The sequence below is a fragment of the Chrysochloris asiatica genome, unplaced genomic scaffold (genome assembly GCF_000296735.1).
Source record: "Chrysochloris asiatica unplaced genomic scaffold, ChrAsi1.0 scaffold00023, whole genome shotgun sequence".
Classification (NCBI taxonomy): domain Eukaryota; kingdom Metazoa; phylum Chordata; class Mammalia; order Afrosoricida; family Chrysochloridae; genus Chrysochloris; species Chrysochloris asiatica.
The window spans coordinates 19,395,588-19,419,132 of NW_006408541.1; the positions used below are offsets into that span (position 1 = coordinate 19,395,588).

Here is a 23,545-nt window from a genome sequence, read left to right on the forward strand (position 1 = left end):
GGCAGTTGGTATTGGTTCTCATGTGGATTTGGGTGTTTTATAGAGTGTGATTGTAGCTTGACAATATGGCAGCAATTGCTGTCTCTACTTGGGTAATATAGGGAGATAAAGAGTCCTCCAAAGGTAGAAGGGGGAGCCTAAAACAGCAAAAGAGCACCAGCAAAATAAACCCCAAAAAACAAGAAATAACAACAAGAAAAAACTAGACTGGATACTGTAGTCTATAATCACAGAAAAGGGAGAGGAGGGAGAGAAGAAAAAAAAATCTGTAGCCTAATATGAGTATGGCTTTAATGTCCTCTTTCAGCTTCTTGCCTTCAAACTGCCTGATAGATTTCAAGATGCCACTGTTGGTTGTTATGCTGTACCTCAGGATTTAATAGTCAGCCTGTTTTGTTTTTAAACTCTTTCCCTTTCCACACCCTTTTTTCTGGCTTTTCCGTATTAAAAAAAAAACAACACAAAAAAACAGTGTCAGGCTGGCTCTTGTGCTGAAAGTATCACCCCCCCCCCCAGTGGTGAGAGTGGGGGTGTCCACTCGCTCAGGCATTCCCTCTAGTCACCAGAATGGAGGTGTACAAACAGTGAGGGGGCTAATGAACAGATACCAAAAGAAAGAAAATCAGAACAAAGCAAAACTGATAAAGTGTGCTGTCCACCTTTGCTCTGAGATTCCCGCGGCATTTTTCCGTGGTGTTTCGGCTCCCCGACTTGGTCTTGCCATTTAGTCTCACCCAAGTTGTCGGCTCCGGGCCACTGAGCCCGGCAGATTCAAAAGTACATGATTTCTTACTTCTGCTACAAGTTCCCCTAGCTATAAGCCTTCAAACTTCTAAAAATATTCCTACCTACGTGGTTCCAAGTTTAGGAGCTCTGCCCTGAATCTGCTTTGCCTGATATTCTGTGGTATTGCTGATGGCGATCCTCACTGCACCTCCACCCTAGCCCATATTTTCTCTCTCTCTCTCTATCTATCTATATATATGTTGTTGTTTGCCGTGGAGTCGGTTCAGACTCATAGCGACCCTACACAGGGTTTCCAAGGCTGTAAATCTTTACAGGAGCAGACTGTCTCATCTTTCTTCCACGGAACCGCTGGTAGTTTCGAACTGCTGACCTTGCAGCTCACAGCCCGATTTGTAACCACTACGCTACCAGAGCTCCATATATATATATATATATATAGTTGTTTTTAAGTGCTGTTGAGTTGGCTGTGATCCTGTATAGACTTTCCGAGGAGCAGCTGGTGAGTTTGAGCTGCTGACCTTGCAGTTCAAACAGCTTTGCAGTCTGGCACATTAATCCATAGCACCACACCAGGACTATCTAGCTAGCTAGCTATATGGCATCCAGGTTTTGTGCCAGGTATATGTTATCTTTTCCCCTCCTTGAGGATCTTAATTTTAGGTGGTTTTCTTAAGCTTGCTTCTGTTCTCTGCCTTGTCTGCACCTCAGCATTCCTTCTGCCTGCTCTCACGTCTTGGTCTCTGTCCCTCGTGTTCCTTGAATGTCTGGCCTTCCTTGGATGCTGTTCCTTTATTGAAAAGTGGGAAAACTGAGGCATAAGGTGACACCGTGCATTGGGCAAAGCCAGAGAGTAGAAGAGGTGGCAGCTTGCTCCAGCTTCCCACAGCTGGGAGGGGAGAGAGAGATGCTAATGAGTAACGGAAGCCCAGTGGCCACCTGGTCCAGCCCATGTAGGAGAGAACTCTGAGCTAAAGGCCAGCTCACCTACATGTCAGGACCTTTTCCTGGTATACTGGAATGACCAAGCCTCTCTGATGTGCCAACGTGACTGAGGGCAGAGGAGGAAAGTCCTGGCGCTGGCCCTGCCCCAGGAATTGTACTGCTGCAGTTGTTGCTCCTGTAATCCGTGGCCTGTCACAGGACCAGCTGGCTCTACCCACTTCTGAGGCTGAGGAAATCACAGACTTGCGCTTTTTCTTGTCGCCTACACCCACCAGGATGTGGGTATGCACTCTGACCTCTGTCCTCCCCCCTCCCCTGTGAGATATGCTAATTTGCCATTGCCTTGGGGGCAGGAGGTATTTGGAAGGATTTGGTACTAGTTCTCTATGCCTTGGATTCAGTTTTCCCATCTGTCCAATGGAAAGACTTGGATGGAGCAATCTCATAGCCTGCCCTGGTCCAAGTATGTTCCATGTTAACTCATCCACTCCCTTCATTGTTTTTGTTCCCAGGAAGAGAGGGATTTCCCTCCCGGCTGACACAGTGGAGGGGCTGCAGAATATCATCGGCATGGACAAGCCGCTCAGCCTTCCGGAATTCCTGGCCAAGTTCAACTACTACATGCCTGTTATTGCGTGAGTTGCCCCTACCCTCAGACCCTGGGGCAGCACCATCCATTGTGCTGTAAGAGAACCAGGCCACTGCCCCAGCCTGAAACGCCAGCTCTGCTTCTCACTATTGTGTGTACTTGAGCAAATCTCTCTGGCCTCAGGGCTTCCGTTTCCCTTTTGGAAAGTGAGCTGAAATGCCTTCAGCTCCTACATGCAGGCAGGCAGGCACATGAGAGCACAGTAGACAGGGACAGATGCTGGGGCACGTAGTCCCCGTTCCGAATCCCCCTTCGGACCACTCTGACAGAAGTTGGTTCTGACACCAGTCAGATTCCTATTTTTTTTTTTTTAAGTTTTCATTATGATTACCTTTATTATCAATATTTTAATAAATATGATATCATTTCATTATCTTTTATTATCAGTAATTTTATAAATGCTGATAATAATTTATAAATCTTATCAATCTAATTTTTGTCTTGAATTCCTGGTATGTCACTGTAGGATTAGCACTGGACTGTGAACCACAAGATCGGCAGTTCAAATTCACCAGCTACTCCTTGGAAACCCTATACAGGGTCACTATGAGTCAGAACCAACTCAACAGCACTTAACACCAATCTTTGTCTTTGGGATTTGGAAGCATTACATATAAACTTACATATATAACTTAACACATGTATAATAAAAGGTGCTAGTGTGGCTCTGTAGGCTAAACACATTGGACTGCTAACCACAAGGTTGACAGCTCAAACCCACCAGCTGCTCCCCAGCAACCCTAAACAAGGTCACTGAGTTGGAACTGACTCGACAGCATTTAACAACAGCATAAAAATGTACGTTGTAAAAATTTACTCGGATGTGAAGAATTGGACAATGTTGGCATTTTGTCAGCTGTGGTGATAACTCCACTTGTGGAAGGTTCTGGGCCATCTGGATCATTCCTGGGAATGGAGAAGATACTTCTAGTCAGAAAAATCACTGAGTTGTCTGCATGGGCCTTTTCTTGTTTGTTCCTTGTATTTCCTGGTCGCCTCTCACTGCTTCCTGAGTCTGCCTGTTGACTTTAGCCAAGTGATCAACATTTGGGTTCATTGTTTCAAGCAACGGAAGTCCCTGATTTATGTTGGGAAAATGAAAGGTGTAGGCATCAGTGTTTGAATCATAAAATTGAATATCTGCCAGTGAACATTTGAGAATGATAGTGTCAGCACATTACAGGCTGCAACATTGTATGCGGTACATGTTACTAACAATGTTGTTAGGTGCCATGGAGTCGGTTCCTACTCATAGTGTCCGATGTACAACAGAGTGAACCACTGCCTGCTTCTATGCCATTCTCACAATCACTGCTATTCTTGGGCTCACTGTGCCAATCCATCTCATTGAGGGCCTTCCTCTTTTTCACTGACCAAGCATGATGTCCTTTCCCAGGAACTGGAAAACATTCTGCCTGTACTTCTTCCAAGATAGATGTGTTCATTCATCCAGCAGTTCATGGTATATTCAATATTTTTTACCAACACCATAATTCAAATGCATCCATTCTTTTTTGGTCTACCTTATTCACGTTCCAGAGTCCTGCACTCTGGGATAAAGCCCTGGACCACAAGGTCGGTTTGAACCACAAGGTTGGTTGGTCAAACTCATCAGTCGCTCCTTGGAAACCCTATACAGGGTCGCTCTGAGTTAGTGCTGAATCTATGACACTTCACAACAACAAAAACATTCACTTTCCAGCTTTTACACTCATATGAGGTGATTGAAAATTATCATGGCTTGGCAGGCTCACCTTAGTTCTCAGTGTGACATCTTTGGTTTTCAGCACTTTAAAGAGGTCTTTTGCAGTAGATTTGCCCAATGTAATACACCAGTGAGACTGCTTGACTGCTACTTTCATGGAGGTTAATTGTGGATCCAAGTAAAGTGAAATCTTTGACAACTTCAATTTCTCTCTCCATTTATAATGATGTTGTTTATTGATCCAGTTGGAAGAAGTTTTCTTTTCTTTTCATTGAGTTGTCTGTCATCCATACCGAAGCCTGTATTTTTTCATCTGTTCATCAGTAAGTGCTAAGTCCTCTTGGCTTTCAGCAAGATTGTGTCATCATCTGTGTCCCACAGGTTGTTAATTACTAACAATGTTCTTGTTAAGTGCCATCGAGTCAGTTCTGACTCATACTGACCCTGTACAGGGTTTCTAGGTTTTCTGAAGCTGTACATCTTTTTGAGACCAGAAAGCTTGCAGTCTGAAGTCCAATGCTTATCCTACAGTACACTGTGCATAACTAACAATAAGCTATGCAAAGAAAACAGGGCAGTTTTAAGTGTGGTCCATGTAATGCTTGGTAAGTTGGGGACTGACTATACTCATGCTTTGAAGATGAGGATGGACTGATGCTGCCTCAACCTCTCCTACCCCATCCCAGCCTGCAGAGAGAAAGCGTTGGGGCAGACGGTGGAGCTAGGGCCTGTTTCCTGGAACTCAGCCCTGCCACAGTGAGCTGGGCCTGCTAGAGAGAAGAATGTCTCTGCTTTCCAGACACTTCGCTGCTGGACCTCCCCACAGCCAAGGCACACTAATAACAGCAGTTAAAATATTTGAGCACATGCCAGTGTTCCAAGCACTGGCCTCACAATAACCCTTTGATACAGGTATCAGAGAGGGTGATTAACTAACCTACGGCCACACAGCAGGCAAGCGTTGAGAAGCAGGACCCAGTCCATAATTGAGTCCCAGAGGTCTCTCCCATCCCAGCGCTCCCTCTGGATTTGCCCATCTATCCCTTTCCTCTTGTTTCTGTTCTCTGCCTTCCACCACTCATCAAATATATGAGTGACCACTATGATCAAGGCTGAAGGCAGAGCTAGATGAACAAGTCCCAGCATTCTGTAGGGGAGACTAGAATCTGCTAATGAAGAGACACATAGGGCCACAAAGAACAATAAAGCCTCAGGGAGGAGTTCCCAAGAGACCCTTCTTCTTTTTTCAGGGGCTGCCGGGAGGCCATCAAAAGGATTGCCTATGAGTTTGTGGAGATGAAGGCCAAAGAGGGAGTGGTGTATGTGGAGGTGCGCTACAGCCCACACCTGCTGGCCAACTCCAAAGTGAAGCCCCTCTCCTGGAACCAGGTTGAGTGAGTGACCACCAGGGTGGGGAAATGCTGAAGGTGTGGAGGTGACTTCACCCTGAGACTCAGGTGGACATTCCTATTCCAGGCAAGACTGTAGTCTGACCCCTGATCTTGTCCATGACCTCAGAAAAATGGGGTGTAACTGTCCATCCCTCCCCTTGGATATATAGCTTGACCTTAGGCTTATGGACTTTGACCTGGGGTGAAAACTTTCTACTGCATCCTGCATCCTGTCCCATGGGAAAACTTTCTACTGCATCCTGCATCCTGTCCCATGGGACCCCTAGCTCTCGACACAGGCCTGCAGGTGTAGGGATTTTAGCCCTCCTACTCAGTAGCTTTCAGGGGCCCGGCTCTAACCATGTAACTGAAATAGGTCTGACGCACCCCTACCCCTTCCTGGACTTGCATGGGTCTCCAGGTGTCTGTGGACAAGTGGACAAGTGGTGGGTCCCTGGGGCTCTAGAGGGGGATCAGAGCAGGTGCAGCTTAGCAGGCTTTCCCCTGGGGTGCAGTCACCCACCAGAGTATACCTTCCAGGGTCTAAAGATGCCCGGGCAGCTGGAAGGGGTGTGTACGGGAGGGCCATCTCTCTTCCCGCTTTCCTCTTCCTTTCCCTGATCCCCTTCCCCTCTTCCCCTCTTCCCTGGTCTGTTCTTAGGCATTTCCTTTACCTCAGGCCCATTCCTGTCTCTCTCCACACAGAGGGGACCTCACCCCGGATGAGGTAGTGGATCTGGTGAACCAAGGCCTGCAGGAAGGGGAACGTGACTTTGGGATCAAGGTCCGGTCTATTCTGTGCTGCATGCGCCATGAGCCCAGTGAGTGCTTGTTTGTCGGACTGTGTTGCCCACTAGCCTCTGGCCCCGGAGGAGACAGGCTATCCACTCTCCCTTGCACCCCTTCACTCCATGTGTCCCCTGGAGCCCATCAGTGGGGTCCTTCCTTGAGGCCCCGTGGTCTTGTCCAGTCTGGGCCTAAAACCTGTGGGAAGAACTGACTTCTGGGACTTCTGCGGGGTGTCTCTGGTAATTGACACTAAACTGATCTGTAGGACTTGGGCTTCCAGAATGTAACAGTCCCTCTCTAACCTCAGTCTTGCGTAGGCACAAGGAGACGATCCCACTTTCCTCATTCCTCTGCTCTAAGAAAACCAAGCCGAGGACTAAGGCCAACCTCCACTCTCATTCTTACCTCAGCCCGGGCAGTGGGGCCACCATTGTTTAGCCCCACTTGACAGACAGATGCCCTGGCAGCGGGGCCACCATTGTTTAGCCCCATTTGACAGACAGATGAGAAAGATGAGAAAGCTGAGAAAGGGAGAGGAAGGCACATAGGCCACATTTGAACTCAGGGTCATCTGGCCCCAAAATCTGTGTTCATTTTTGTTTTGAGCACTCATGGTAACTTTATTGGTCAAGAGGGCGTGAATAGTTAGTAATCCTAGGGCAAGATCTGTTTTTAGTTTAAATATCAAACCGCATCCTTTGTCCTCTTCAACTTTGTGGGCCTCGTGTCCTCAGCTGCTGAGTGGGGGAGAGCCCACCTGTAGGGCTGTGGTGGGGAGGGAGTGGAGCTGGCCTCAGCAAAGCCGGCCTGACCCACTGTGGGGAGGGAACAGGGAGACTCTGGGTGGAGGCCTGTGGTTAAGGCACCACATCAGGGTTTGCAGTGTCTGACCAGGCAGAGCCTTTGTCTTACCCTGGCCTTGAAGTGATGGGGTGGGTAGGAGTGCTGGGGGGTAACTCTCTCAGCAGCTTGAGCATCTTATCCACAGATTGGTCTCCTGAGGTGGTGGAGCTGTGTAAAAAGTACTGGCAGAAGACGGTGGTGGCCATCGACCTGGCTGGAGATGAAACCATCCAGGGAAGCAGCCTCTTTGAAGGCCACTTGAAGGCCTACGAGGTGGGCGCTGGGAGGGGGAAGGCAAGGAGTAGCCTGAGTGTGTTGCCGGGAGCTCATCCCACCATCTGATGGGGAGCCATCTGAGAGGGATCATCTGATGGGGAGCTTCCCAAGCGCAGAGGGGCTGGGCTGTTGTTGAATTGATTCTGATGCAAACGCCCCCTTGTGACAGAGTAGAACTGCCCTAGAGGGTTTTTAGGCGCCATCTTTACAGAAGCCGATAGGCCAGGTCTTTGTGCTGTGGAGCAGCTGGGTGGATTAGAACCACCAACCTCTTGTTTTAGCAGTGGAGCGTTTAACCATTGTGCCACCAGGGCTCTGGAATAGAGAAAATGCCCCACTTGATATTGGGAGCCTGGACCAGAGCTTATGATTTGCTGTGTGACTTTGAGCAAGACTCGCCTTTTCTGTGTGCCGAGTTGGAGTGATGTCCCTAAGATCCCTTCTGGCCTAATCAACCCATAGAAGGGGCGCAGCATGATGGCTAAGAGGAGGGGTCCTAGAGTCCACTGTCCAAGTTCAGAGCTGGCTCCACACTTCCTCAGCCACTTGTGTTCGAAGCGTCAATTACATTCCTCCACCCCTGAAAAATGGGACCCATGTGAGCTATAAATAATATGTACACAAATGATTATGGAGCCTGACACATGGTAACTAATAAATGTCAGCTACCTCCTCAGAAACCCATACAGGATTCCCTATGAGTCGGAACTGACTCAACAGCTCTTAACAACCACAACCTTCAAATAACGATTCACATTAAAGATCAAGACTTCTCGTCCAGTAGAATCCAATCCAGCCTGACTGTGCACACTCAGTCCTCCCTGTGGGCTGCCCTGACCTGGCTTTCGTCCTTTCAGGAGGCTGTGAGGAGCGGCATTCACCGGACTGTGCATGCCGGGGAGGTGGGCTCTGCTGAAGTGGTGAGAGAGGTGAGCAGACAGCTGGCCGCGGGGCTGCTCCCTGCTGGCTTCCCCTGACCAGCCCCACACTCAGCCCTCACTCCCTCTCTGTAGGCCGTGGACAGGCTCAAGACCGAGAGGCTGGGTCATGGTTACCACACCCTGGAGGACGAGGCCCTGTACAGCAGGCTGAGGCAGGAAAACATGCACTTCGAGGTGAGGGCTGGGGCGTGGGGAGGGGCTTGCACTGGCTGCCCTGCAGAGGACAGAGGTCCCAGGAGCTGAGGGAGTGGGTCAGGCCATTATAGCCCCTGGTGTGGCCAAGGCAAGGACTGGTGGGTTCAGGGGACATGTGACAATGAGGCCGGTGGTGACCATGGCAAGAATGGTGCCAGGGACATGGGGGTCATCATGGCCGGGGGCTGTCTGTACCAGTCACACCCACACGCCGCTCTTTCAGGTCTGCCCCTGGTCCAGTTACCTCACAGGCGCCTGGAAGCCGGGGACCCAGCATGCAGTTGTTCGGTGAGGCCCCTTCAGTTGGGCACCAGGAAAGTCCAGGATGGGAAGGGAGTGCAGGCCTTTCTGCCCTGTCTTACAGATGTGGACTCTGAAGCTCAGAGATAGGCTTTAACATGACTGAGGCCACCCAGCTACTACATCGACTAGCGGAGCTGGGGTCCCATAGCTCAGTCAGCTACAGCAGTGTCCCACAGCCCCAAGAACAACTGTCACGGTCCTGATTCTCCCACTGTGCTCACGGGCATCAGGGAGGTACATCCTTCCTACCTACGGCTCCAAGCTTCTGACACCTGACCCTTGGGGCTTCTTGGTACCTCTGGGCATTCCCCGAATACCATCTTAAAATCTTCCCCTTGAAGGTCTGCCCCCACCTGCAACCTAACTAGGAGGCTCTTGTCCTCCTTCTAGCTGACCTATGACTAGCGCCCCCAAGAAGGCAGAACTGCCTTTCTCAGAGTCAGGAAGAGTAGGAGAACTCGGGGAATCGCTGCCAGGCCAATGCTGGTGGTCTGCCAGCTTATGAGAAGGGAAGACACTTGGGTTCTAAAGTCCTGACTAGAAAGAGTCTGAGAACTTGTGAGGACCCTGAGGAGACTTTAGGAACATGGAGTATGAAGTAGTGGAATGTCCAGTCGGAGAGTTATGGAGACACATGAGTTGGAGAAATCTTTAAGAGGCATCAGCCCAGGCATAAAAGTGTTTGGAGGAGAAATGATGGTCCCAGGAGATGTGCAGATCAAGAGGGCCTAGGATGGAACCCAGGGAGGCAGTGACACTTAAGGGACAGATAAGAGAAACACCAAGTGTGGTTTCTGGGATACCAAGTGCAGGGGGTCTCAACAACAGTCAACAGTACCCAATGCTGTGCCCCAGCCGAATAAGGTTTAAGAACTAGGAAAAGTCCACTGGATTTAATAAGATGGTGGGAAAAGGTCTTGCAAGGAAGTTTCCATGATGTGTTGGAAGAGCCTGACCCCAGTGGGCTTAAGGAATGTCTTAGGCAGAGCATGCTGCTGGTGGTGAAGCGGGAGGTTAAAGAGGGTGGAAGCTACAGGGGCCGTTGGCTCTTGAATCTTGGGTTGCTGGCTATATAGCCTTGAATAAGTCACCTAAGTTCTCTGGATTTGTTTCTTCCTCTGTACAATGAGGATGAGATCTTCCAAGCCTAAGTTGACCATGAGGCTCAAAGCGGGGCAAAAGCCAATGTGCCTCCTGGATTGTTTGCAGGAGAGTTGGGAGAGGTGCATCTCCTCTCTCCCCTCATCCTCATCCAGGTTCAAAAATGACAAGGCTAACTACTCCCTTAACACGGACGACCCGCTCATCTTCAAGTCCAACCTAGACACTGACTACCAGATGACCAAACAGGAAATGGGTTTTACTGAAGAGGAGTTTAAAAGACTGGTGAGTGGCAATCAGCCCTGTTGACCTTGATTCTGGGCCTTGGAAGTTCCCCTTCCTTCTGGAGTGGTCTGATGTTCTGTCCAGGGACTCCCGGGACCTGTGGAGACCAAGAGCCAGGCCAAGGCAAGCCAAACCTAAAGTTAGATAGATCTCTTCCAATGGTCTCCTGATCAAAGACCAAGCTTTTAATCCTCTGCTTGGGTTGAGTGCCCTCAAAGGCTGAAAGTGGTTCACCCTCTCCCCATAATGATAAGCCCAGTGTCCAATGTTTCACATACTTTTCAGGCCGTCCATTGATCCCAGACTGAGCCCAGATCTTAAGGAGCTATGATAACTGAGCCTGTCCCTGCAAGTGTGTCTCTCTAAAGGCTTCTCCAACTTCCTTCTCATATACAAGTGTCGCATTAAGAACACAGAGCTTTGTGGTCTCTGCTCTGGTGTTGGCTGCTATGGATTTTGGGCTCTGTACAGTGTCATTTTGAGGAGCTGGTCTAAGGGGGAGACTTTCTGAAGTCCAGTTCTGACGCTCTTAAGAGTCTGGGGTGTGCTATGAGGATAAAGTCCTCCTCCTCTGCACTTAATTCCCCACGTTCAGTGAAGACAATGGATTCTCACTAGAATATTGAGGGCTCTCCTCCATGCTCTTTCATTCCATGCCGTCTATCTTGCTGGTCCTTCCAGAACATCAATGCAGCAAAGTCCAGTTTCCTCCCCGAGGGTGAGAAGAAGGAACTTCTGGATCTGCTCTCTAAGGCCTATGGAATGCCAGCTCCGGCCTTTGCAGGTATGCTCCTGTCTGGGCTCCTGAGATCGCCCTGCCCTGGCTCCAGACTGCTCCCTGTGGGATTCCTACGGGATACTGTCCTCTGATGCAGCACCAATGATGTGTGGTCACTCCTGACTCTAGGCCCCTGGGGACAGCCTCCTATGCTGACTTGGACTCTGTACAGTGCTGTTTTGAGGGGCTGGTTTAAGGGGAGACTTTCTGAAGCCCAGTCGTACGTCTGGGATGTGATATGGGAGTTGGGCCCAGGTCCTGGCTCTATTCTCCCCTGGGTTGGCCCTGAAAAGTCATTGTCTCCCCGTCTGTACATGCGGGCTCCTCTCTGGTTCTGATGTTCTGTGATGTGACAAAGTCCTGGGCACTAGGAACTGCCTAATTTTTCTGCTTGTCTGCTCTGGTGAACAGGGCTGACCCCCTGAAGATACCATGCTGTCTGAGTCTCCGTGACTTGGTGAAGTCACCAATCCTCTCACCTCTGTTTCTGCCAGGGAAACTGTGACTCTGGAGGTCAGCCGAAGCGCTGGAAGCTGTGTGCCAGTTTCTGTGTGCATGGATACCTCCTCTGAACACGTACCTGGGCAGGATGGCTTGGCTGATTCTGAAACCCTCCTCCTTTGATCATCTGAGACTCTGGTGATTAATAAAGATGCTGATGCTTACTGTTGGGGTTGATGTTGTAACAGCACATGGCAGGGTTTGGTGGTCTTGGTAGGGAGAGGGGCCCCAAGAGGTCCCATGGAGGCTGTGAATGGGGTGGGGGAGGGGGCTAGAGTTTCCAACGCTGGGAACTCAGAGGGCCCCAGAGCCTGCCTGCTTTCCAGAAGAAATGAAACTTCTCTTGAAGAGCTGCCTGCTTACCTGCTCCCCTCCTTCTCTGGGTTTTAGGAGTCCCTTCCTTCTGGGTTCCTGGAAGTGGGCTGGCATGAGAGAGAGGCTATGGTAACAGAGGAGGCATTGGTCAGTGGGCCCAGGATGGTGCGTCCCCTCGGCATTTCACCTTGTGAAAGCCTGGTGCAGAATGCACCCCCCGCCCCATAGTGGTGGGCTTTGGGAAAACAAGGCTCGATCCCTGCTTTTGCTGTTTAAAGGAGAAATGATCATAAACCATCGTAATCATAAACCATCAACATTTATTTCCCAGATACGAGGTGTCACTTTCTCTCGACAGAAAGAGCAAGGAGTTGGTCAGATGGTTTTGAGCACAAAATCCCTTCCATCAAAGTGGAGCTGCAGAGCTCCACAAGGGACCCTCAGGCTGCATACAAGGTCAGCAGCTCTAGCTGCTTCCAAAAAACCCACTGAATCGATTGTCAGTGCCTCCCTCTCTACTGAAAAAAAAAAAAAAAAAAAGGCTTAAAGTTTTTAAAAAGTTTAAAAGTATTTTCTTATAAAAGGGATAAGAAGGCCTTGCCCCCGAAGGTTAGAAGTGGAGAGAAGGGGTTGGTGTTGGGACGAGGTCCCTGCCCAGGCCTCCCATAGTCGGGTGGTGAGAGGAGCTCTCCTGGGGGGGCAGGGCCCAGCCCGAGTCCCAGCTCCATCTGAATAAATAGCATCCTGCCGTGGTGGGCACGGGAGGGGCGGAGGGCTTTCCCAGGGCAGGGCCTTTCAGCCTGCTCTGGGACTGTGGGCAGGCTCGCTGAGGACACGGGGTTCAGATGAGGCTGCCAAGCCAGTTCCAGGGCTCTCCTTCCTGGAGGACAGCAGGTCTCTTCCAGCCTCCTGGGCAAGGTGGGACTCACGATGAGGTGGTCCCGTCGTTGCTCTCGGGCTGGGTGCTGGCCGCCTTGTCTGGGGCACTCGCCTCCGCCTGTCCTTCTGGAGAGGAGAGAGAGGTGTTTACCCAGACACGTGGAGGGTTGGTGGGGCTGAGCCAAACTATCACGGTGGCTCAGCCCTGCGGGCAAGACGAGCCAGGCAGGGCTTCAGGAGGAACCTCAGCCTGGTCTGAGACACTCTAATTGACACATATACTGTATATCACTCCACGGGACCCACTGTGGCCTAGTCAACTCTGACTCACAGCAACCCCATGGGCCAAAGTAGAACTGTTGCTTTGGGTTTCCCAGACTGTAGCTATTTATGGGACCAGACAGCCTCATCTTTCTCCCATGGAGTGGCTGGCGTTTGAACCACCAACCTTGCAGTTAGCAACCCTATGTGTAACCCACAGTACCATCAGGGCTCCTTGCAGTGTATTCAGCTCAATAAAAACTCCAAGGTCAGGATCGTCAATGGCAGCTGAAGCGCCAGGAGAGGGGAGGCTGAGGATCTGGAGGCTCGAGCACCTTCCCCAGAAGAACAGGGCAACTGTTCAGCCCCCGACCTACTACCAAGGGCTCAGAGAAGACACTGTTCTCCTCAGACAGACAAGGACCAGCTCCGGGGGTGGCCTCTATCGGGGATGGGGTAGGGAGGAGCCCAGTGGGTGCTGACAGTGCATTCTCCCCAAACCAACCCAGCAGGGGGCCTTGCTGTGAAGCAGGGGAGAAGGGCAGTACCAGGCTCAGAGGGTTTCAAGCCCCACAGTGGGAGGTGGGCTGTGCAGGGGTGAGGAGGGCACCAGGCTGAGTGACCACAAGGCCACTTCTCACAGTGGGCCCTGCATGGCCCTGGCCTGTGGGCAGAGCGCTGTGATGTCGCCAGCTCACCCAGGGCCTGCCCCGACGTCACCCTTGCCTTCTGTAAGCACCCTACAGTGGAGTTCCAGATCCTGGAGGGGTGATGAGGGTCGTGATGCAGATGAGGAAACTGAGGCTCAGCTGTTGTTAAGTGCGTTTGAGTCAGTTCCGATTCATAGTGACTCTACATAGGGTTTCTGAGGAGCCACTGGAGGGTTTGAACGGCCAACCTTATGGTTGGCGGTCCAATGCTGATCCTATAATGCCACACCAGAGGCTCAGTGAGGGACTGGATTTGCTGAGATCAAGCAGAGGAGCCCTGCCTGTTGCCAGAGCCAGCAGCCTTTCACTAAATTTAAATTCTTCCAAGAAACCACCCTCTCGAGGGTCATAAAGGTCTGTGTTACCATTACCTCATTTGGTCTTAGGATGCGGGGTTAGCAGTAGTGAGCGGTACAGACAAAACTTGTCTGGAGTCTACTCCAGATCCCTCCTGCCCTAGGGAGGTACCTGCCCAGACTTAATCCCAGGAGATCTTTCTGACCCACCAACAGCCTGAGACATCAGACTGTGCTCGGACGGCTTCCAGCTTGTGATGCCCTCTTCAGCTCTGAGTCTCCTGGCCCTTCAGGTGGGATGCTGCCTCTTTAAATTCCCAGTAATCTGGGCCTTGCTGTGGGGCCTCAGACAAGTTAATTCGACTCTTATCTCTTAGAGCCCATTTCCGGATCTACACGGTCAGGATGCCGTGAGTATGTGCAGGGCACACTCCCCTGTGCCAGCCTCACCTCTCCCTTGGCCCGGGGTGAAGGTCCTTATAGCCCTTTCCTCTCCAAATAGCACCCTGGGATTCCCTGAGGCCAGTATCTAAGATGGTAGCAGATGTCCGCACATCTATTTCTTCTTGTCCTGCTATGGTCTAGCACTCATGGTCCTGTGCTCCCTGCCTGAGGAGCTATAGTGGTAGGAGTGTCAACGAACAGGACCAGGCCTTCTGGGCAGGCTAAGGACCCATGCACAGCCTTGCCCCTGGTTATGCATGGGTGCTCCATCTCAAGGCAGCTGGATCAGAATCTGGGGGCTGACACCTGACTCTGCAGTCCCACTTCCTCAGTGAGTCCCCTGGCCCCAGTCAGGTCCAGCGTGTGTGTCTGTGCGAACTGTTAGCTGTGGGGTCTTCTGCCAGCCTCTTCTACCTGCTTCACTTCTTTGTGGTGAGGCCTGTTCTTTCTTCAGGTCCCCTTTTTAAATGTCAGTCCCCTAGCAGGCCAATGTGAGGTGACTGCAGGATTTGCAGAGAGGGAAGCAGGATGTTAGAAGGACCTGAGGACACAGACTATACAGTAGAGGAAGGCAGAGACAAAGCTTCCCAGAGCTGATGATGAGAACACACACCATAAGAGAAAGCAAAGTGGCAGCATGTCCAGTGTGGCAGCTGGTGACTCTGGCTATTCAGTTGGTCAGTGAACACCACTGATTGAAACACTGCCAGGTCCCACGAGCACGGACACAGAGCAGTGCTGAAGACAACTCTAGGCCACCAGAGTGAGGGGGAGCCAGGCAGGGAACAGGAGGAGGAGGAGGGAACAGAGGGTGCAGTGTGCTGGGCCAGGCACTCACAGGGCACTAGGGAGGAAGAGGAGGGCCCACATGCCAGGGAGGGCTGACAGATCCCTCATCCTCCAACACTAAACACTGTGGGGTAGAAACAGGGTGGGGGAGGGGAACTCCAGGGGACTCTCTCAAGGAAGTCAGGTTCTCATGCTACCACCATGAACTTACTGGGTGACCTTAATCAAGGCACACAACTTCTCTGGGCCTCCTCCCATGGGGTCTTCTTTGCGCTCATTAAGCTTGCAGGGTACCAGGGCTCTGGGTTGGGGACATACAGGGATGTGGCTCTTTAAGGACAGTCACAGTGCGGGTGAAACACAGAGCCTGCACTCTGGGAAGTGATGTGACAGAGTTGGGGTGGGGAGGAGAGGGTCTGGTCAGTGCAAGGAAGGTTTCCTGGAGGAGGGGCCCAGGCTGAGCAGTGGGCTTGGCCTCCATGAAGACTTTAGACAGATGGAGGGAGGGATGTCCCAAGAACCCGTGGGGCGGCAGATGCTCATTTCTGATGTGGGTTCATTCAGGCTGTGGGCACTGAGCACCCGCTGTGTGCCAGGCAGAACAGGAGACCCCTTGTCTAAGAGCGATGGAATCAGTGGCTGTGCAGGACGCCATGGAGGAAGGCCTGTCTGAGGGGCTGGTGTCAGTGCTGAGGCCTGGAGGGGAGGTGGCGGTAGCCACACTGGGTGAAGTGCACCCAGAGCAATGCAGCAGCAGGGGAAGGTGAAGGGAGGGCAAGCGGGGTCCGAGGAGCACACAGGATCCTGTCATACAGCAGGATGAATGGAAGGCCGCTTCACTCGGGGTGTAGCACCACTGGCTTTTAGGAGAACCCTGGAGTCCTGGTGTGGTGCTGTAGGATCAGCATTGGATTGCCTACCACAAGGTTGGCAGTTCAAACCCATCTGTTGCTCCTTGGAAACCCTATACAGGGTCACTATGACGGCACATAATCTGCAAATGCATGCACCCCCTGGCTGTGGTGTGAGAGGGATGGGAGGGCCATGGCTGTCGGCCAAGGGCATACTGGGGGGTCTGGGTCAGAATAGGCCGGTGGGGTGAAGTGGAGGCCCTGGGGTGATTTTGGAGACAGAACTGAAGGGACCTGCAGGTAGGGTGAGTAGGTGGGGAAGGGAGGAGCCCAGGAGGACCAACCGGAGAGTCGCTCCTTCATGCAGGGCCCAGGGCAGACTCTGCAGCCTGATTTCAGTGCAGTGCCTTCTCCAAGGAGACAGGAGAGTTTGTGGTCAGCCCCAGGCCAGAAGCACCTCTCCCATGACCAAGACCCACTGGCTCTAACCTGCCCCCTCGAGGGCCAGCTCGCCCATGTCTCCAGCCAGCTTTCTCACGCTCACAGCCTCGGAGTCTCCCTGGATGTCAGGCACTGCGTTCCGTCGGCCTGTCCGGTCACAGGAGATGAAGTCTGAGTAGGAGGACTCGACCTCCATCACGCCTGTCGCATCGCTCTGGAACCTGTGGGGAGGCGGCAGAGGTGAATCCAGAGGCAGGGACGGAGGAGACTCAGCCTAGCTCCCCAAATCTTCAGCAAAATCACAATTACTGCCTTTTTCATGGAAGACAAGACAGAGAGCACAGAAAAGTGCCAAGAATCAAGTGAGTCGACACAATTCTACTACCCAGACCACCACTGTCAACATTGTATAGAACATCCTTCCAATCTTTCTCTAAAACCATTGACAGATACTCACACATAATCGTGCTGCAGATGCAGATCCCGGCCTTCAATCTACTTACAGTCTGCTGGATACTGGTGCTGCTGTGCCGTGGAGTCGGTTCTGACTCACAGTGACCCTGTATAGGGTTTCTATAAGGCTATAAATCTTAATCTTTACAGGAGCAGAAAGCCTCATCTTCCTTCCGCGGAATGGCTGGTAGTTTCAAACTGCTGACCCTGAGGTTAGCAGCCCAGCTCATAACCACTACAACACCAGTCGTTGTTGTTGTTGTGTGCCGTGGAGTCGGTTCCAACTCATAGTGACCCTGCACAGGGTTTCTGAGGCTGTAAATCTTTATGGAAGCAGAATGCCTCATCTTTCTCCCGCAGAACAGCTGGTAGTTTTGAACTGCCGACCCTGAGGTTCACAGCCCGATTTGTAGCCACTACGCTACCAGAGCTCCTAATAAATACCTAAGGACTAAGTTACTCCCACAGTGCTCAGGGCTTCAAGGGGGAATGCAGGGTGCAGGCATGACTCCCAGGGCCTGGCCAAGGCTGGGAGGTGACACTTGAGCTGAGCTCCAAGGATGAGTAACATGAGCCAGGGGAAGAACCTGACACGGAAGGGACAGCAGTAGTCAAGACTCAGGAGGGAGAGGCCACGGGTACCAGGACCTGAAAGCACATGGACTGTGGTGGGAGAGGTTTGGGAGAGGGCCAATGGCAGAGAGGATCCTGCAGAGGGGGCAGGGGCCAGATTACCCCTGTAACTTGGCCCCAGAGGGGTTTGGGACAAAGTCAGGAATGATCGAATCTGCCCCCTACAAAGATGGCTCTGGCATCTGTGTGGAGCAGGGCCTGCAAAGGGGGCAAGTTTTAGAAGGTCTCTCAAAAGTTCTGGTGCAAGACGATGGTGGGTGGGCAAAGGTGGTGGTGGTCATCAGATAGATTCTAGATGGAATTTGGAGAATGAGATCAGTAGGGCTGGGTGTCTGACTATGTGGTTTATTGAGACGGAGAATGGGGGAGGAGGTCTCTTGAGGAGTAAAGGGGGAGTGGAGAGAGCACAAGGGGTTTTTTGGACACATTCCCTCTGAGATGTTTGTGATCTGTCCAAGAAAGGTCCACAGAGATACAAGGCTGGAGCTCAGAAGAGAGATTTGAGGGGAAGCGGGAGGGAAGACAGGAATGAAATGAGGGGTTACTGCTAGAGATGGTGGTCAGTACCTCTGGTGGTTGATGTAGCCTTGGGAGAAGAGAACCACATATATAAAGTAGAACCACAATCCATTTTAACAATTACTTTCGTTATACAAAAACTTTTCACTGTGTAGTCTTGGGAGCTTGGGTACTCTTGAGAACATGCCACTGAGGCTCGTTCTTTATGAGTGCTATACGGGCATACCTGGCTGTACTCTCATTCATGTGACCACTCCACCGACATGAACATGGAGGTACTTTGCAATTTTCCATCACTATATTGGGCTGTAATGTTGGTCTGAACTGCAAGGTCAGTGGTTCAAACTCACAAGCTGCTCCTCAGAAACCTGATAGAGTCGCTATGAGTTGTTGCTATCAATTGGAACTGACTTGACTGCACTTAACAACAACACAAATAGCACTGGAGCCCTGGCGTGGCACTGTGGGATAAGCACTGGACTGCTAACTGCAAGGTCGGCATTTCAAATCCACCAGGGGCTCCTCGGAAACCCTACACAGGTTGGCTATGAGTCAGAACTGATTCAATGGTACTTAATAATAACAAGAAAAACATAGCCAGCATTAGGTCTGTAAGTAATCTGTATCTGTCCCTATTTCCTTAGAGTATATTTCTAGAAATAGAATTGCTAGGCAAAAAGGAGGGGTGTCAAAGGGAACGTATGAACAGGCATGTGAGCTTGCTGACAACGGCATTGGTCTACTGGTGACTGGAAGAGGGGGAAAGGAAGCAAAGAAGAAATAGGCTGAGTCCATTGACTCCTGTTGATCTGGAGAGAGAGAGAAAAGGAAGGGCTGGTTGGTCCAAAGTGCGCTAAGACCTGGGGACACCTGAGCCCATGGACAAGCACATAGCTACAGAGGGCTAGAGCTGAGAGTGAAGCATCCAGCTGATACAAAATAAGGGAAGATGAACAAGAACACCCAAACTTGCAGATAGTACCCATCTGACCTAGCCTCAATGGCTTGATAATCAGAACTCGACTAGAGGAAGATTAAAACAAAAAAACATTTTTTGATAAAGGAAATGAGGGTAAATTGCTACAATTTGATGAACTTGATCTACACTCATGGAGGTAGTAACTCTAAATACCATCAGACAGAGAAGGAGTCTTTACATCAAGTATCAATGTTATCCCCTCTGTACACAGGGTAGATAGGGAATGGGCAACTCAGACTTTGGCTACCTAAAATGAGGGGGTGATAAAGGCACGAAGTGACTGACTTACAAGGTTTCAAGAGGGAATTTAATTTAAGCATGTGTGAGGGAAGATAGAGTCCCCACTGAATAGTTTTCATCTTGTCCAAATGGGTCTGATAAAAGATATGGGGATAAGATCCTTATGATTCAATAGTGTGTAATTGTCATCATGACTAATTGCGACTGTCACAATTGTAAAGGTAGAAGTTTTGTAACAAAAACAGGAAAGTAGTTAATCTTATAGTCCAGAAACAAAGGACCCTAGGACCATCAAGAGAGAAGAGCACAAGTAGAATGCCACACCTTATCCAGATAAGCAGTGCCAGAGATGGAGACAGAGATAGGAACATGGAAAGAGGGAGCAGCTGAGGATTCTAGATTCATGGGGATAGAGGAACTGAGAGCTGGTGGCCAGGAGACAGATGTGCAGAATGTGCCCTTTGGTGGTGTAAATTATTATATATGCCTGAGTGTTTAAAAAAAAAAAAAAAGGTAAAAGTGAACAGAGAGAAATACTATTGAGTGACGGTACGTGGTGGGGATTGTAATCATTGTAATGAAACAGAGTATATGATTTTGTTGACTGTAAAACTGATGATCTGCCCTGTAAACTTTCACTCAACTCACAATAAAAATTAAAAAAAAAAAAAAAAAAAAGGAAGGGTGAAAGAATTTTTGAGACTTTTGACACTATCTCTAAGCTACTTTCTGTGGTGGCAGTTTTATTTGTAATGGTAAAACTGGGGAAAACAACCTTTATAAATTCAATACAATCTCCATTAATATTCCACTCTTTCAGTGTTATTAAGCATCATCCAGTTGATTCTAATTTTGTTGTCATTGTTGGTAAGTGTCATCTACTTGGTTCCAACCCATAGCAACCCTGTATAGGGTTTCCAAGGAGTGGCTAGTGAGCTTGAACCATCAACCCTGTAGTTCAAACTGACTTTGCAGTCCAGCGCATTAACCCACAGCACCATACCAGGACTCCTAGGTACCATCAAGTGGATATCAATTCATAACTCACTATGCACAACAGAACAAAACAGTGCCTAGTCCTGTGCCATCCTCACAATCATTGCTATGCTTGAGCCCACTTCGGCTGCACTGTGCCAATCCATGCCTCCTGATAATATGTCCAAGGTATAACAAAACAGTGCCTAGTCCTGTGCCATCCTCACAATCATTGCTATGCTTGAGCCCACTTTGGCTGCACTGTGCCAATCCATGCCTCCTGATAATATGTCCAAGGTATGAGAGATGAAGTCTGGCCATCTTGAAAGATAAGTAAGTATGATGAAAGAATACAACCCTAGCGCACACCTTTCCTAATTTTAAACCATTCAGTGTTCCCTTGTTCTGTTCAAACAACTGCCTCTTGGTCTATGTATAAGTTCCTCATGAGCACAATTAAGTGTTCCAGAATACTCATTCTCTGCAATGTTGTCCATAGTTTGTCATGATCCACACAATCAAAAGCCTCTGAGTAATCATTAAGTACAGGTTAACATCTTTCTGTATTGTCTGCTTTCAGTTAAGATCCATTTGATGGCAGGAATGATATTTTCTCATCTCACGTCCTCCAGCTTGAACCTCAGGCAATTTCCTGTCAATATATGGCTGCAGCTGTGTTTGAATTATCTTTAGCAAAATGTTACTTGCATGTGATATTAATGATATTGTCTGATGATTTCCTCATTCCATTAAATCACCTCTCTTTGGAATGGGCACAAATATGTATCTCTTCTAATCAGTTGGCCAAGTAGCTGTCTTCCAAATTTCTTGGCATAAATGCCTCCAGTGCTCCATCAGTTTGTTGAAAGATTTCAATTTGTATTGAACTGTATTCAAATAATTCCCAGTGCCTTATTTTTGGCTAATGCTTTCAATGTACCTTGGCTTCTTCCTTCAGTATCATTGGCTCTAGATCACAAGCTACCTCTTGAGAGGGTTGAACAGCGCCCATTTCTTTCTGGTACTAGGACTCTGTTTATTCCCTCTAACTTTCTATATCATTCAATATTTTGTCCATATTGTCGTTGTTGTTGTTGTTAAGTGCTGTCAAATCAGTTCCAACTCATAGTGGCCCTGCAAAGGGTTTCCAAGAAGTGACTGATGAGCTTGAAGCATGGTTCAAATAGTTTTTTTGCAGTGCAGCGCATTAACCTGCAGCACCATACCAGGACTCTATAGAATCCTTCAACATTGTAAGTTGAGGCTTGAATGTTTTCTTCCCTCAGCTTGAGAAATGCTGAGCATGTTCTTTCCTTTTGGTTTTCTAACTCCAGGTCTTTGCACATTTCATTATAATATTTGACTTTGTTTTCTCAAGCTGCTCTTTGAATTTTTCTATTCAGCTCTTTTACCTTCTCATTTTTTCCATTTGCTTTAGCATCGATAGGCTAGAGAGCAAATTTCAGGGTCTCTTCTGACATCCATTTTGGTCTTTTCCTTCTTTTTATCTTCTTAATGACCTTTTGCTTTCTTCCTGTGTGATATTCTTGATGTCATCCCACAACTCTTCTGGTTTTCAGTCATAAGTGTCTAATGCATCAAATCTATTCTTTAGATGATCTCTAAATTCAGGTGGGAAATGTTCAAGGTCATATTTTGGCTCTCATGGACGTGGTTTAATTTTCTTCCACTTCAGTCTGAACTTTAAAATAAAAATAAAAACTCTTTATTGTGAATTGAGTATAAAGTCAAGATCTTTACATTCAAACAGTCAAGCTTTACATTCAACAAATTATACACTTCACTTAGTTTCACATCAATGATTACAATCCCTTCCCTGCAACTTCCTCTTTGTGGCTTCCCTTTTTAATCTCTCAGCTTGAACTTGCATATAATAGCAATTGAAGGTCTGGCCCACATTCTGCCCCTGGCCTTGTTTTTGGCTAAATAACATGGAGATTTTCTACCTTCTCTTTCCACAGATGCAGTCAATTTGATTCCTATGTATTTCATCTGGTGAGGTTCATGTGTATGATCATCTTTTATGATGCTTTAAAAAAGGTATTTGCAATGAAGTAGCCATTGGTTTTACAAAATTCTATCATGCAATCTCCAGCATCATTTCGATCACCAAGTCCATATTTTCCAACACCTGATCCTTCCCTCTACCCTTCCAACCTTTGCATTCCAATCACAGTAATTATTCAATACCTCTTGATTGCACGTTTGAATAATTTCAGACTGAAGAAGTTGGCAGAATTCTTTAATTTCATCATCACTGGATAGTATGTAAATTTGAATGATAGTTGTATTAACTGGTCTTGTAGACATATGGATATTATCCTATCACAGACAGCATTGTACTTCAAGACAGATTTTGAAATGTTCTTTTTGATGATGAATGCGACACCATTCCTCTTCAATCTGTCATTTCCAGAACAGTAAACCATGTGACTGCCTAGGATATCAATGTTTATGCATTCTGTTTCATTTTTGACAGTTCCCAATTTTCTTAGATTCACACTTTGTACATTCCATGTTCTGATTATTAATGGATGTTTACAGCTGTTTCTCCTTGGTTTGAGTTGTAGCCCATCAGCAAATGAAGGTCCTGAAGACTTTACTCCATTTGTGTCATCAAGGTCAAGTCTACTTTGAGGAGGCAGCTCTTCCCCAGTCGCATTTTGAGTACCTTCCAATCTGAGGGGCTCATCTTCTGGCTCTATATTTGACAATATTCTGGTTCTCTTCATCAAGTTTCAATATTCTGGTGCTGACATTGTTCCACAGCTATTCATAAAGTTTTCAGTGACTTAATATTTGGAAGTAGACCGTCTCTCCCTCTTCATAGTCTGTCTTTGTGTGGAAGTACAGTTGAAACCTGTCCATTGTGGGTGGCCCTGCTGGTATTCAAAGTGCCAGTGGTAGAGCTTCCAGAATCACAGCAAAACTCAAGCCACCACAGAACAAACAGACAGATGAGTGGTGGGTTCTGACTCATACTGACCTTGTATAAGGTTTCAGAGGAGCAGTTCAGTGCTTAACCCACAGCACCACACTACAGTCATTCTGTAAACTGGGGGCTATCCGACAGACCCTGAATTAGGAAGTGAGAGGGGTGGTCCAATCCACTGCCCGACGAGTTCAGGGTACAACTGAGGTAATCAGTGAATCCTAATTCCAGACACACACAGGTGCACATCCAATGCGTTGTGCACATTGAGGATGTTTGGTCTGTAGAGCAGCTGTGGGCCACCCAGATGTTCACCAGAAAGAGGTGAGTCATCATATGAATTCTCAAGTCCTCACCAGAG

General features: G+C 48.9%; 2 protein-coding genes across 2 annotated transcripts in view; one reads left to right on the forward strand and one right to left on the reverse strand.

Moving 5' to 3' along the window:
• ADA (adenosine deaminase) overlaps positions 1-11,877 on the forward strand; it is a 38,560-nt gene extending 26,683 nt beyond the window's left edge. Inside the window, exons 4-13 of the mRNA XM_006839347.1 lie at positions 2,202-2,324; positions 5,294-5,437; positions 6,140-6,255; positions 7,212-7,339; positions 8,200-8,271; positions 8,356-8,457; positions 8,702-8,766; positions 10,038-10,167; positions 10,849-10,951; positions 11,837-11,877. Of these exons, the coding sequence (XP_006839410.1) occupies positions 2,202-2,324; positions 5,294-5,437; positions 6,140-6,255; positions 7,212-7,339; positions 8,200-8,271; positions 8,356-8,457; positions 8,702-8,766; positions 10,038-10,167; positions 10,849-10,951; positions 11,837-11,877 (1,024 nt within the window). The remainder of the gene's footprint in view (positions 1-2,201; positions 2,325-5,293; positions 5,438-6,139; positions 6,256-7,211; positions 7,340-8,199; positions 8,272-8,355; positions 8,458-8,701; positions 8,767-10,037; positions 10,168-10,848; positions 10,952-11,836) is intronic.
• An 809-nt stretch (positions 11,878-12,686) lies between these two features.
• PKIG (protein kinase (cAMP-dependent, catalytic) inhibitor gamma) lies at positions 12,687-18,283 on the reverse strand. Its single transcript, XM_006839348.1, has 3 exons — positions 18,264-18,283; positions 16,481-16,653; positions 12,687-12,766 (listed from the first exon to the last, which is right to left on the reverse strand). Exons 1-3 carry the CDS (start codon positions 18,281-18,283, stop codon positions 12,687-12,689), a joined length of 273 nt encoding a protein of 90 aa, XP_006839411.1.
• Positions 18,284-23,545: the final 5,262 nt, after the last annotated feature.